The sequence below is a fragment of the Besnoitia besnoiti genome, chromosome VIII (genome assembly GCF_002563875.1).
Source record: "Besnoitia besnoiti strain Bb-Ger1 chromosome VIII, whole genome shotgun sequence".
NCBI lineage: Eukaryota > Apicomplexa > Conoidasida > Eucoccidiorida > Sarcocystidae > Besnoitia > Besnoitia besnoiti.
This window is the reverse complement of record NC_042363.1, coordinates 2719595-2732902: the sequence shown is the minus strand read 5'-3', so window position 1 is coordinate 2732902 and position 13308 is coordinate 2719595. Positions and strand designations below refer to the sequence as shown.

The window sequence follows — 13308 nt, the reverse complement described above, 5'->3', positions numbered from 1 at the left end:
CGTTCCACCCCCCCCCCCCCCCGTCTTTTGTTGCGTCTCCTTTGTCTTGTCTCGTCGTTTTTGCTCGCGCGTTTCTCTTTGTGCCTCGAGTGTCTGTACGTGTTTCATCCGCTGTGGAGTGCCTTGGTGAGTATTCAGAACCCTGAAGCGCTCCCTCCCTGCACGTCTCCGCTTGGCTGTCGACGGACTCTGCTCTGCGTTCCTCGCCACTCCTGTATGTAAATCTGAATGGTTTAGCTCTATTTGCGTCGTCCTCGCGGCCGCTGCCACAGTCGCTTCCTCGCCGCTCCGCTTTCCCGCCTGAGCCGCCTCCGCAGAGACTTTTCCTTCAACTCGTCCGCCAGACCCTTCGCGACCTCTTGCGTATTCGTTGACACTTTTTTTAGAGATTTTGGCGCGGTCTTTCACTTCGGCCTGTGCCCGTCCCTGTCGCCCCCCTCCCCCCCCCCCTGCCTACGGCGCCTCTGTTCGTCTGCCTGTGGCGCTGCGGGCGCTGTTTCGAGTCTTTCTTTCCCATCTCCAGTCTCGCGGATGTGGCGCGACCTCGGAATGGACAGCAGTCCGCTGCCTGACCACCTCCCTAGTGGAGGACCGGGGACGCCGAATGAGGAGGCGCTGCGCTGCGAAACGCTCAACGTGTTTCGCTCGCAGCTGCATCAGCTGTCGCGTCACAAGGACCAACTCATGCCTAAGCCGGGTAAGCGCGACAGCCCAGACGACGCACATCTCTCGCCACAGCGCTCTCGGGGGGAGGGACAGGCTGGGGGCAGAGTCCGTGCAGGAGCAGGCCTGGCGCAGGGCGGACGGAAGACTCGCCAGGCAAGCGTAGGGTGTGGAGGTCTGCTTCCTTTCGCGCGGGGGGCCAGGAGAGGGAGGGACGCGCGTAGCGTGCAGAGATTCGACGTGTGCGCGCCAGCGTCGTCTCTTCGCTCGGGGTCCTCGCTTTGTCGCGTCGCGCGTGTCTAGCGCCTTCACCTCGCCTGCGTGGGTGCTTCCTCGCAGGCGCATTTCACTTTGGCGGCGTGAGAGCGCTTCGCCGGTCCGGCGTGTGTGTCTGCAGACGGCTCCTTCCCAGGAGACTGGCTCCGCCTTGCGTGGGAGTATCAGTCGCTCGCTGAGCAGATGATGCGCTCGCAGCGCTGGCCAGGCAACTACCCCGAGGGTCTCCTCGCATGCGTCAACGAGCAAGTCAAGTACCTGCGGCGCAGACTCGGGGTGAGTGAGACGCGCATGCCCTTTTGCGGCCAGAGACTTCCAAAATTGCAGCATCTGTGTGGGAACAGGCAGGCCAAGGCGTCGCTTTGCAGGCTTCGAGCGTTGGTGACACACGCGCAGCAGTGTGCAAGGCGAGCGATGCTGCCTACGGACCTGTAGGCCATATGCATACATACATATGTATATGTTTGGTATCTGTGTATATATATGTGTCTGTATATGTGTGTGCGTGTATATATTTGCGCCTCTACGCGTGGCTGTGCGTTCGGTCCAGGTGATTCATCCGAACTTTTGTTTATCGGGGTCAGGCGGCGTGGCTCTTCGGATTGGCCGCGTGTCGGCGACGACCCTCGCGCATGCGCTGAGCGGATATATCAGGCGTGCGCATGCGGTGGAGCGCGCACTCGGCGCGAGTGTTATCTGAGAGTTTGCTCGCGATGCCAACGGGTTGTCTGCAGAATTTCACCACGATTCCGGACGACGACAAGAAGGACAAGTTCCGGCGCGTGTATGTGTTGGCGGCGCTGGGCATCATCGCGAAGCTGAAGCTCGTCACGTTCTGTTGGACGTTCGTCGAGTTGAAGCGTGGAGAGCAGTACGCGGCGTACGCGTCGAGTCAGGGCGTGGGAGGCGTCCACGGCGGCAGCGGCGGCCTCGGGCGCGGCGCAGGCATGTCTGGCGCGCTGACGGAGCCTGACTTGAACAGCTTCCAGTACCCCCCCAGCCACATCGCCTCCGCGTTCGCCCCGCACCACGGCCCTGGCGGCGGAGCCTTTGGCCAGGACGGATCTCCTGTGAAGCAGGCGCCGCGGCCGCAGCAACCGGGCATGGCTGGCGGCTGCCCCGAAGCCGCGCTGCTCGAGGGCATGCAGGGCGCGGGCCCCGCCGGCCTGCTGATGGGCGGCGGGCCAGGTGGCCCCGGCATGCTCCTGCAGGGGGGGGCTGGGCCCGCGGGCCTCGGGCTCGGTGGCCCGGGCGGGCCCCTGGGCCTCTACGACCAGCAGCAGCTCGTCCCGCCAGGCATGACACTCGAGGACTTGGACAGAACTGAGTATACGACGCGCTCAGGGAGGAAGACGCACAGGACGCCGATGAAACCCGAAAAGAGCTAAATGGTCGGCAGGCACGCGCTCGTGTCCTCAGGGCCCTCCGCCTGAGGTTCTTCGTTGTCTGCGTCTGTCTGCTGGGATGACGTCGTTCTGTGCTGGCTGCGGATATCTTTTTGTCCGCGAATGCGGCGCGTGGCGGGCAGCGCGGCGGAGGTCCGTCCAGGCATCGCCTCGCGCTGCATCTGCAGACGGGTTGGGGACCTCTTCCACGTTTTTTTCCTCGGCGCTCGGTCTCCTCCCGAGACTGAGCTCGCACGCGGAGGAAGCAGCGCGCCAGCGAGTTTTCGTGGAATCTGTCGCCTGCTTCGGACAACCAGGCAGTCGCTGGGAGTTGCCGGCGGCGCGCGCTAGCTCTCCGTGTGGGTTGGGGTCGTCTTCCCAGTCTTCGAGGAGAAAGTGTTGCTCGCGTGGCACGCAGGGTCGGGAGGCGGAGAGCCGAGCGAGGCTCAGCGGAGGCTGGGCGCGCTGCCGAGTTCACGCGTGGTTGGCTCTGCTTTCTGGATGATGTCTGGCCCGTTCGCGCATGGACATGCGAGTTGTGCGTGTTTCATTTCCATTCCGATGAATATCGAAGTCGTCTCTTTTCCGCATGGGGTTGCTGCCACCTTCGCGTCTCTCCCAAGAAGGGCAGGTTTCGGCTTGCTGCATTGCGCAGGCTAGTCTACGGACAGTCGAGTTCGCGCGCATCCTCAGTCTCTGGTATCGGCATGCAGAGGCGTGTGTGCGTCGGTGCGGACCTTGGGGTCGTTCGTGCGGTATTTATATGCTTCCGTCTAGGTTGGCTTTGGCTGTAAACTGTTATGTTTTCGCATGGAGAAAAAACGACGGGCTCGGTGGGAACGGCGTGTCGACGCTGGCGCGGTTCATACTGTCCCGTTTAGCGGACGGGGCTGCAGCCGCGCAAGCACGGCCCCCATGCTCTCTGCCTTGAAGTTTGTGTTTGAAAAATGAAGATGACGCGTTCGCCTGCACACGACGACGCGAAGCTGAGAGGCGCACGAGCGGATGGGGAAACGTCGCGTCTAGGTCTCCCTCTCTGAGCATCTTTATACAGCGGCGCGCGTCTGCGCCTGCGGAGCCGTCAAGTATAGAGGTGTGTATACATATATGTATATATATGTATATATATGTATTTCAGTTTTCCAGAGAAAGGGAGTTTTGCCGTGGAAAAGCCGCGGCCTTCGCGTCCGTTTGCAGAGTCCCCCGTCAAGACGGGCGCGTCGCTGCCACCCAATTCCGACCTTCGCGTTTCCTTGGCAGAGAAACAGTAGTTGGCATCTCACGCGGCGAGCGAAAGGGAAATCTCCGTGCATCGGGTCGCGCAGGTCTCTTTTCCACGGGCCTGGGGCCCGCGCAGCTGCCGTGAGGGTCCGCGTCTCTTATGTGTCCGTCCGCGTCCGCCGCTTACACATGGTGCAGAAGGCCAGGCAGAGAGGAGCGGGAAGTACTTTGTCTCCTGTTTCACCTCGGAATAAGGACGAACTGGCTCTCATCTGCGGGAATCGCAACTCATGAAGATATCAATTATATTTATGTATCTACATATATATGTGGACGTGTGCGCCTGCGAGAAGGTACTTGAATACTGCATGCGGGCGTATCTGCATATTCAACAAGTGGTGTCGTATGCCGGTTTGTATGTATCGAAATCCAATGCGCATGTCGGTGCGGACTTCTAGCTGAGCGTGCATTTGTAGGGGCTAGCGTGAAAGGAGTAGGAGCGCATTTTCGCGCGGTTCCGCCGAGTTTTTTGAGCTAGCGTGGGCAGGGCGTACTTTTTACGAGCAAACTGCATGCACTCTGTTTCGCAGGAACGGGGGCGTTTCGCTGTCTCGCTGTGTAGCTTATCTTCTCTCTTTGGTCAAGTGCTGCAGGTTTTCTTCTCAATGGAAGCCACGTGGCGGGTGTGCTGTGCGCGAGTCTTGCATGCGAAGTGGTAACAACAGCACACAGTGAATTTTCCTCGGATCAACGTGTCAAATACCTTCCGCGCGGCCTCACTCTGACGCGCAGACGATAGACTAGACATGTATCTGCGTCCGCGCCACGCCACCGGCGAGGCGCCCCGAATGTTCTAAGTTGGGAGACACACTCTGAAAAAGTTGAAGCATGGGCAGCAGCAGCACGAAAGGGCAACCTCGCTCTGCTCGTCTCTGCTGCATAGTCTGCCGCGAGTCCATCGGAGCTTGTGATGCTGCGGATGTCAGAATTCGTGCACAGCGGGGATAGATAGAAGCTAGCAGCCTCCCCTATCCCGTCAGCTTCCGCGGCCCGAGGACGGTACAGGAGGGGTACACGTGCATGCGTGCATGAGCACATGACATGTCGTCGGATTCGAATCTGCCGTGCGGGCGTCCCGAATGGAATATCAGCATAAGCTGCACACCACGCGGCGGAGCCCAGTGCGTAGAAGAATGAGGCAGTGCATCTACAGATCCATTTCGGCGTCGCTAAAAGGAGCTGCTGCGCAGTGGCAAACGCGCGGACAGATGTGATACATATATACAATATAGATAGATACATATACATATATTCATGGGCTTTATTCGCGTCTACGGGTGAGGCAGAAGGTGGCACTGTTTCTTCGGGCCAATGCCGCAGTGTGACGGCCTCGCAGTCAGTACATCGAATTGCCGTTTCCTGTCCTCCAGCTTCGGGTGCGGAGTTCTGAGGGTGCGTTTTCTAGAGAGGCCTTCTTCTGTGCCTATAGCAGATCTTTACTCGATGCCCGGGGCCTAGGGAGCGGTCCTTTGTTGTCTTCGCAGGTGTGGGCCTCTGGGAAGAAAACAGGGAAGTTCCTCTGTGTAGGATGAACCTGCCTGTTCTTCAGAGTGCTATCCGAGCTGGGCGTTGCACCAAGACACGCCTGCGTCAAGTTAGGCTGGCGATTACGTCTTCTTAGTCTGTCGCAGGAGTCCTTCGTGTGCCCCAACATGGAGAAAGAATCGCGAGGTTCACGCACCGGTACGCACTAATTTGATGTCTTTCTGTGTTGAGATATCTCGTGAGGCGTTTTACGACCCCTGGGCTTGCTTCGGAGAAAAGTCACAGAGCAAAAGCTCTGTGCCTCCAGAAATGCCTTTCCTCGAATCCCCTGTTGGTTCGCGCCTGCGTGCTAGCTGACCCAGCTGCGCGGGCGTCCACACAACGAGCTGCGGTCTCGGTGGCTTTTCGTCGTTCTGCGCCACTGGGGTTAGATACGACCCGTTTCATTCTTTTTCGGTCTTCGGTGTTCGAGCCGTCTTTCGCCATCCTCGCGCAAACGAAATCACATCGTTGTTTTGCCTTTCCCGCGTGTTTTTCGCGGGAAAATCCCTCCTCTTCCCACCGTTCGTGCGCCCACGGTTCGTGGCGTACATACAGCTGGTGGCAGCGTGCGTCGCCGAACTCTTTGCTTGCTCTCGATTTTTTCTGTTGGATTTCTTCTTTTCTGCCGAACGTTCATTTCTTTGTAGTAGGACGCTTCGTATGCGCGTTCCTCTCTTCTCGGAACCGTCTCGCGCTCAAACACAGCCCCAGACGCTGTACCCTGTACCTTGTGTTCATAGTCACATGCCGAACGGCGAGTAGTGAGCGAGGAAACAGATTCCTTCGTCCCGAAGCGCGCACGCTTTTCGCGTCTTTCAAGAGAAGGTATCCTGTCTTTCTCCCGCAGGCGAACTGTCTCCGACACAGTTGCCTCTTCGTCTAGTTTGCCGCAGGTTTGGGGAGAGGGACCCCGGACGACGCAGCCCTGTCTACGGCAAGGGCGATTCGGATTTTCTACCTGTTTGTTTCCCACCTCTTTGCTCGGGATCGACTTTTCCTCCGAGCGTCCTCTCACTTTTGAGTGAATTGCTTAGGAATTTTGTCCTGGCCGTGAAGAGAAGGCGCGCAGCTGCGTGCAAAGGGCCCGTAGGCCAGACCAAGTCACCCCGAGTCTCCGTACCTAACTGCCGTAAAAAGTATTTGTTCTTTTCTGTTGGTTTCGCTCGTGTGTGTCGGCGTCAGTTCCTTGTGGGATCTCGTTCTGTGCTTCGGTTGGTCTTCTGCTTGTCCACTGTCCCTCGGATCTGTGTGAGTTTTCTTCACCGGTCGCAATGGGTGCTGTCAGCTCGTGCTGCGCTGTGGAGGAGAGTGAGGATCGGCAGGTGATGAAGGAGAACGGCGGCGCCAAGGCCTCCAAGAGCGAGAAGTCTCGAGATGACAGAAAAAAGAACGGGAAGTACAGCAAATCCAGGTCGTCAGGCCCTCGTCGCGAAGGTGAGAAAGAGAGCAAGAGAGCGTGAAAAGCACAGAACATCTTTTCCACGAGCTGAGAGAGTCCTCAATCGCGTCGCAAAGCGAAGAGGCGTGGGTGTAAAAAAGGACGCCACGGTAGCTGTGACTAGAGCTTAGAGTTACACCGTCTTCAGGGAGTGCGACTCTGAAAGTGTGTCAATCTGTGCTAGGATTTCTCCAGTCTTGGTTTGCAACAAATGCCACGCACCGAGAGGCTTGGCTCTATATCTCATGACGCGATATTCCGCGCTGCGATCTGAGTGCGTCTTCGGTACGCGTGTCTGACAAGGACAGTTTTTTTTATCGCTCTGCTTTTTTGTTTTGCGGCGAGTGCAACTCGGCTGGTGCCTGTTGAAAAGATGAGCATGCGTGTATCCTTGTGGTTTTCCCGTAAGACGCTTCGTGTACCGCTCCTGTTGAGTCTACCATTTTCTTCCGTACGGGCGTAGAGAGGGCGTGGGGGGGGGGGGGGGGTAGCTTCAACTTGCAGCATTTTCTTTTCTGCAGTGTATGGACGGTTCATGAGGTGTTGAGCCTGGTAGGCCACCTGTGGAGCAGGGGATGCTTTCGTTTTTCCCAGAAGGTGTCTCCGTCGAGGTTGTTGTTTCAGCGGCGGATAAGACAGCCTTTTTTCGCGGTGTGTTCCTTCCTCAGGCCCGGCAGTCACCGCAGAGCAGATTGAAGATCTGAATCAGCGCCTTCTCTCCGGAATGGCGGTGCTGGTGCTGCTGCAAGACGGCACTCGCCTTTCCTGCGTTCTCCACTACAACGCGAAGGATGCCTCTCTCTCCATCTCCTGCGAGGACAAGGTACGTCAAAGGATCGCTTAAGCGGGCGCTGCGGCCGCGGCGAGCTGGCGTTGAATGGGCGCCAGCGTGGCTTCCGCGACCGAGAGAAAACGCAGTAGCGAGTGTTGTGCGGTTCAGATTGCTACTGGTCTTCACTGAAGAGACTCATGGGGCAGGGAAGCGTGGAGAGAGAGGGTGTGTGTGGTTTCAGCAGAGAAGGCTGCTGGCGACAGGCGCGCGCGTCTTCTTGGTCGTGGTGTGTGTCTTTGCAGGTCCGAGTCATTCCCCTGTCTGACATCAAGGCGCTTCTGCACACGCACGAGCAGCTTCAGCGCGTCGAGACCAAGGCGAACTTGGTGGATGACGAGTGCTGCGTGGCGCTTCACCTGCTGGAATCGGGCAACTGCATTCCTCTCCGGTTCGAGAACGTCGTCGACAAGTGCTGCTTCGTTGACCTCGTGAAGCAAATCAAGGCTTAAGCTATCCTCCATACATATATATATTCATGGATAACTGTATGCGCGCTAATATATATTCCGCTGCATGCGCCCGATATGCATACGTGTGTGTGTGCATTTTTGGCGTGACTACGGCACCACCGAGGAGGCGCCTTTTTTAAAGGCACCGCACAGCCACCATCTGTGGCCTTGTCAATCTCGTGAAGCCTAAATTTCTTTTTGTGTGCGGCTCTTCGAAATAGGAGGAACGGAGGAACCTGAACCCTAATCTCTCAAGGACTCAGAACTGCGGGGCCCTCGCCCCTGTAGGGAGCGCGCCCGCCTGCGCGGTCTGCCATGTTTCATCGAATGCATTCCTAGGAGAAAAACGATCCATTTTTTTTTTTTTTGCACAAGTCGCTGTGGTCACGCTCTCTCGTGAAAGCGGGAGCCACACTGTGTCCACGAGCGGATACTTCGGCGAAGATGCGTGAAAAGAGACTGAAACAGAGGACGCAGATTCGTCGCTGGGCGTGTTCGCTGTCGCCCGTGATAGAGCGATGTATACCGCAGATCCACTAGACGAGCTCCACACACACACACAGATAGACGCCTTTTGCCCGCGCGCAGCGGCGACGGCTTTTTGCGTTTCGTGGACCCGACGACATGTCTGGGTATGTGTACGTATTCATACAGTTGGGCATGAACATCGGCGTATTCGTACAGCCACGAAATATCAGGGTTTTCCGCATACAGAGGTAGCTGCGACTCTGTCCTCTGGGAAATTGCCGTGGCGGCGAGCTGTGACTCCCTCAGTTTCGAGTAAATCGCTTGTGTGGTAGTAGTCGGCTTTACTCCCTCGCTGCTAATCATGCGTCCTAGGCAATGCATCCTCGGCGGTTCAGTTATCAAGGCCGTCGCGCGCGTCGTGATACCTACCACCTTCAACGTGGATTCAGCGAACACGCAGAGTGAGGTAGTAAGGCTCTTCCGTAAGACCGGCGAAGGAGGTGGGACCCCGCGCGCCTGATGAAAACGAAGGAGGCTGAGTCTGGGACTCTGGACGCGTCAAGCAGCGGTCTAGGCGTCTCAGGGGTCGTTTGCAGGCATTTTGTAGTCGAGCGTGGAATATGACGGGCCGTTGTCCACGCACTGCAGTGAGCACCCTCTCTTAACTCGGCAGGCACTCTAGGCAGCCTGAAAGCTCCTGAGATGTCCATGAACGGATGTACGTGTTGGCCGTCTTCGCTCCCGTGGTGTTTGGTAGGTTAACCCTGGAACTTATCCAGTGTGAAGTTTGGACGTCATCCAGCTTTACCTCCTATGTTGTCATGTTACCCAAATAATCCTACTGGTACTGAAATGTTCGGCTAGTTCCAGCAAGCGAAATTGAGCAGATGCTTTGCCAGGGACTTCGAATCCAAGCTGTCAGTTCGAAGCGTCGCCAAAACAGTTTGGTGTGCTACAGCAAGCTTGGTAGGCAGTCGCGCGCAGGCGCGCCGACATGCTGCTGACAGCAGTGCCGTTGAAGTTTGTTGTCTCAGAGGTCTCTCGCCTTCGTTTTTCAGGTGGCGTAATGGCTCACAGAGAAGAGCCGTGGAGAGCCATGAGATGGCAGCAGATCAGCATACGTTTCCAGCTTGTAGGTGCTAAGTCCCCAGCGGCTCGCGCCCAGGTGTTTCGACTAGCAAACAGGGAAGGCGGAGGTGGACGCAGGAGCCACTGACGGCTGTGCTATCCTAGCCATCTCACGGCCCCGCAGAGCATCCAACTTGCAGAAATATGCGGGATCCACGATACAGGAAGCTTCGGCATTCACTTTCTGGCAATCCAGAAATCGCGCGCGCCAGTTGGCTTGCCACACCTGCCGAGGTCTTCAACAGCCAAGGATAAACGCAGTCTGCTGTTGAGTTGTGACGATCGCCGCGATCTGACATGACGGGCATTCTCCAGCTCCACGTGCAAAATAACTGATGCAGAACTGATCAGGAAGCATCGCTCAAGTATTACAGCAGCGTTAAGTCTCGGAAGTGCATGGCAAAGCCGCGTATAACACTGTGACGTTTCGGCCGGAACAGCGCAGCGCTGTGGAGTTTTGGTTAAACAACCGGCAGTGTCTTGAGGTTGATGACGCTTCCGCGTGCGCAGCGCGAGCGGTTTGACTTACACATGAAGGTCTCGGTTTCTGTGTTAAAGCGAGCACCGTGTGGTACGCCCTCCGGCTGTTTACGAAGCAAGCGCAGCTGTTTGAGGTTGCGGAGAGTCATGCCCGACTTGTGAAGTTTAGAAGCACAGTGTAGCGGTTTGCATGGGAAAGTGGAAGTCAGAGAAAGGTGAAAAATACCCATCGTGAACAGAACTTCTCGTGTAATTCTGTGCCGTTGTGGTGTTTGGCTCACATCTCAGGGGTCGCATTTTTCTTCTCTTCCAGCTCCCCGTACATATGAAGCACACATCGAAGCCTCCCTCGACCATTTTCGGTACAAGTCTTCAGGCCCTGACACGTCAAAGAACCTCATTTGGCGAAGGCTTAGCAACGCCACTGCATTTGCGAACGCCAGCACATCCAGAGACTGAAAGGACCCACGCCCCTTCCGTTGCCTTCACTCGGACCGCACCCAACGCGTGAGTGAGCATGTAAATACGAAAAAAACCCAGTTCATGCACCCGAGCCGACATCGACGTTCCCGTCTCGACGTCGAAAAACGACCTGCTGGCCTCTTGCGGACCGACTGCTCTGCGACTGCAAACTATATACTCGATATCACTACTAAGAGGAGAAACCTCCTCACAGGCTGAAGATTCTTACGCAGAGGCCTTGAGAGTCTGTTCCAGTGTCGTTCTGAAGGAGTTCAGCAGTCATCGAGAGGGCGACCCGATTCGGGTAGCTCGGAAAGGTCTTCATCGTCGACGCGCGAGCCTGAGCGCGTTAGCAGTTTCTTCTTCGCCCGCACAGAGAAGAGACGAGCGACCCTCGTCCCCTCCTACCGGGTACGTCCTGATGCTTTGAAAAAAAATAACAACGCATAAAGTAACTTCACCTGACTTGCTGTGTGGACTGAACTCTGGAAATTTATGCTCTCGAGTCGCCGTTTCGCTAATAAAAGCACCCGTTTCTCCCAGCAACGCGCCCCGGTGGTGCAGTTTGTCAAGCGATGAACGGTCGGGCGGAATTTTGACTCATTGCATCCCCGCAGACGAGTTGCCGTCATTCGCCGTCGACGTTAGCCTGTCGTCCTGGCTGTTCACACGGAACTCGAGAAGAACGACGCCTTTTCCTCGCGCGATTTTTTTCGCTTGCCACCGCCGAGTTGACAAGGTCGATTCTTCCGATGCTCCACTGTGCCAGCGCAGTCACCTGCCACGTGCTGCTCCCTCCATCGCTCTGCGACTAATTCGTTTTTTCTTGTTCGTCCGCGAGCACCTTTAGACGATTTTTTCGCGCGGTTCAGGCGGTTCTTCTTGGCGAAGCGCGACTGGGTCGTATTTCTGGTGTTTTCTGGGGTCGAAGTCTGTCCCTTTGTAGCGCGCAGTTGCAGGCCTCGCTGGTTGACCGTGTCAGCACACACTGCAAGCGCTCCTCCCTGATATTGATTGCCCTTTTGAAGCTTGCCGCTTGCTGGCGATCTGTGGACTCGGCCGGCGGGAGGCCCCTCTGTCTCGTTTTCACGTCCCATCCCGTCCCGCCCTCCGTTTTTCGAGAAAGCCACGCAGACACCGTTTCCCTCGTCAGCGGTCAAAATGGCGTATGTTTACTACCCCGCAGTCAGCGTTTTGCCTGTCGCCAGCGCAGCGCCCGTCTACCCCGCGACGACGTATGTTTCCACGGGCTACTACGTGCCGGCAGCAGCACCCATGTACTACTACTGCTACCAACTTCCGTGTTGCAAATGCTCCCGCGTCGCGCGTGCGGAGGCGAACCGTCGAGGAGCTGACGAGGCGCGCGAGCGAGGGCGCGAGAGAAGAAGTCGCCGACACACCAGTGCAAGAGACGCAGAGCCGCGTGCGTACTCCATCTCGTGCGACGGTGTGATGAAACCCGAAAAGAGCAGGCGCGTTGTCTCCGTGTCCCCCGTGCGGGAGAGCCGCACGGACGAAAAAGCAGCCTTCAAAGAGGTGGAAAGTGACGGCGACGGCGACTGGGTCATGGAAGGAAAAGTCAAACTGCACGGAACAGTAGACATGTAGATGACCTCCAGACCGCGCGTATACACACCCAAACATATATATATATATATATTTTTGTATAGGCGTTCAGACGCGAGTGCTTATGCATGCGCGTAAACGAGAAGACAGCCGCTCAGCGGCGGGCTACTGGCGGCGGAGGTTCGTTTCTGTGGAAGAACGAGCAGTCTCTTCCTGCGCTCCGTGAGAGGGAGTAAGGCTGCAAACAAAACGGGGCTGAGCTGCTGACCTGAGCTTGCTTACATATGTAAGCAAGCTCGTGCGGGTGAGTGTGCATGGGTATATCCGAGCGAATGCAATCTCTTGCGCCTGCCCTAATAATTTAGACAGGCATTCGTGCGTATAACTTGTCAAGGTGACAACGTCTCGTCAGTGTGTAGTGAAGTACATACGTCTATGTGCATGCGGACGTTGAAGGTGGACGAGCGCGACCCACGAATGTCGAGGTTTGTGTGAGGAGTGGGAGCTGCGGCTTTGAAAAAATTTTACTTAAAACACGAGTTTGCCAGTCGTGTGTCTCCAGCCTAAAAGGCAAGCTGACCACCGTAACCCCAGTCATCCCAGCATCAGTGTCGATGACAAGAGGAGGAATTTGAGTGTATTTCAAAGTCCGGGCGTAGCCGCCTTTCCACGGAACATATCACCCTGTTGCCCTTGGAGCGGTGACGGCAGCTGCCAGGATTTCCGCACGCACCACGCCCGAGAACATCTTAATCAATATCTGAGTACATCTCTACTTCACACAGAAAGAGACTGAGAAACTACTCTCTACCCTGTTTCTAGCGACATTGCGAGTTGAGTCCGCTCACTCGCCTACTGAACTGGCTGCTTTTGCTTTATACCTGAGACGCCCTTTCTGTTTCTGTTTACTGTGACCCATCTCACGACGAGCAGCTGCAGTTTCGTCGCAGCCCCGAGTTGGTGAACCAGCGGGGAACCGTTAGATCGTTTCTCGCTTCCCAAGCACGGGGTCCTGAGCCTCCGTGCCTGCTCACGTTAGCTTCTCTTCGGGTTTGTCGCAGGCTTTGCCTCGCTGTAAAAAGCCAATCAACGGGCGCTAACGGGCGCTCGAGCACATCTACGTTTACTAAGTGAGTATCGCATCATAGCTTGTCTCCGTTTTTCAAAACGAAGCGCATGCGTCGACGATCGCCTCCTGCTAATGCGTACGTCTTCCGTGGCTCAAGCGTATATGCGTTATCTCAGCGTGCCCGTGTGTGCGGACCTCGAATAGCCCAACGCACTTCTCTGTGTGCCGACTCATTTTCCCTCTTCCGTGTTAGGGCGGTGACTTGGAAGGCCACAACCAGAAGA

The 13308-nt window shown here is 56.6% G+C and overlaps 3 protein-coding genes across 3 annotated transcripts; all 3 read left to right on the top strand.

Annotated features, from left to right (window-relative positions):
• Positions 1 to 549: 549 nt before the first annotated feature.
• Positions 550 to 2327, top strand: BESB_085040 (uncharacterized protein; the record flags this gene model as incomplete). Its single annotated transcript, XM_029366854.1, has 3 exons — positions 550 to 697; positions 1061 to 1215; positions 1674 to 2327. 3 exons carry the CDS (start codon positions 550 to 552, stop codon positions 2325 to 2327), a joined length of 957 nt encoding a protein of 318 aa, XP_029217314.1.
• A 4076-nt stretch (positions 2328 to 6403) lies between these two features.
• On the top strand, positions 6404 to 7851 carry BESB_085030 (IMC sub-compartment protein ISP1; the record flags this gene model as incomplete). Its single annotated transcript, XM_029366853.1, has 3 exons — positions 6404 to 6566; positions 7239 to 7393; positions 7645 to 7851. The coding sequence occupies 3 exons, from the start codon at positions 6404 to 6406 to the stop codon at positions 7849 to 7851; spliced, it is 525 nt and encodes a 174-aa protein (XP_029217313.1).
• A 3699-nt stretch (positions 7852 to 11550) lies between these two features.
• Positions 11551 to 11997, top strand: BESB_085020 (uncharacterized protein; the record flags this gene model as incomplete). Its single annotated transcript, XM_029366852.1, has 1 exon — positions 11551 to 11997. One exon carries the CDS (start codon positions 11551 to 11553, stop codon positions 11995 to 11997), a length of 447 nt encoding a protein of 148 aa, XP_029217312.1.
• Positions 11998 to 13308: the final 1311 nt, after the last annotated feature.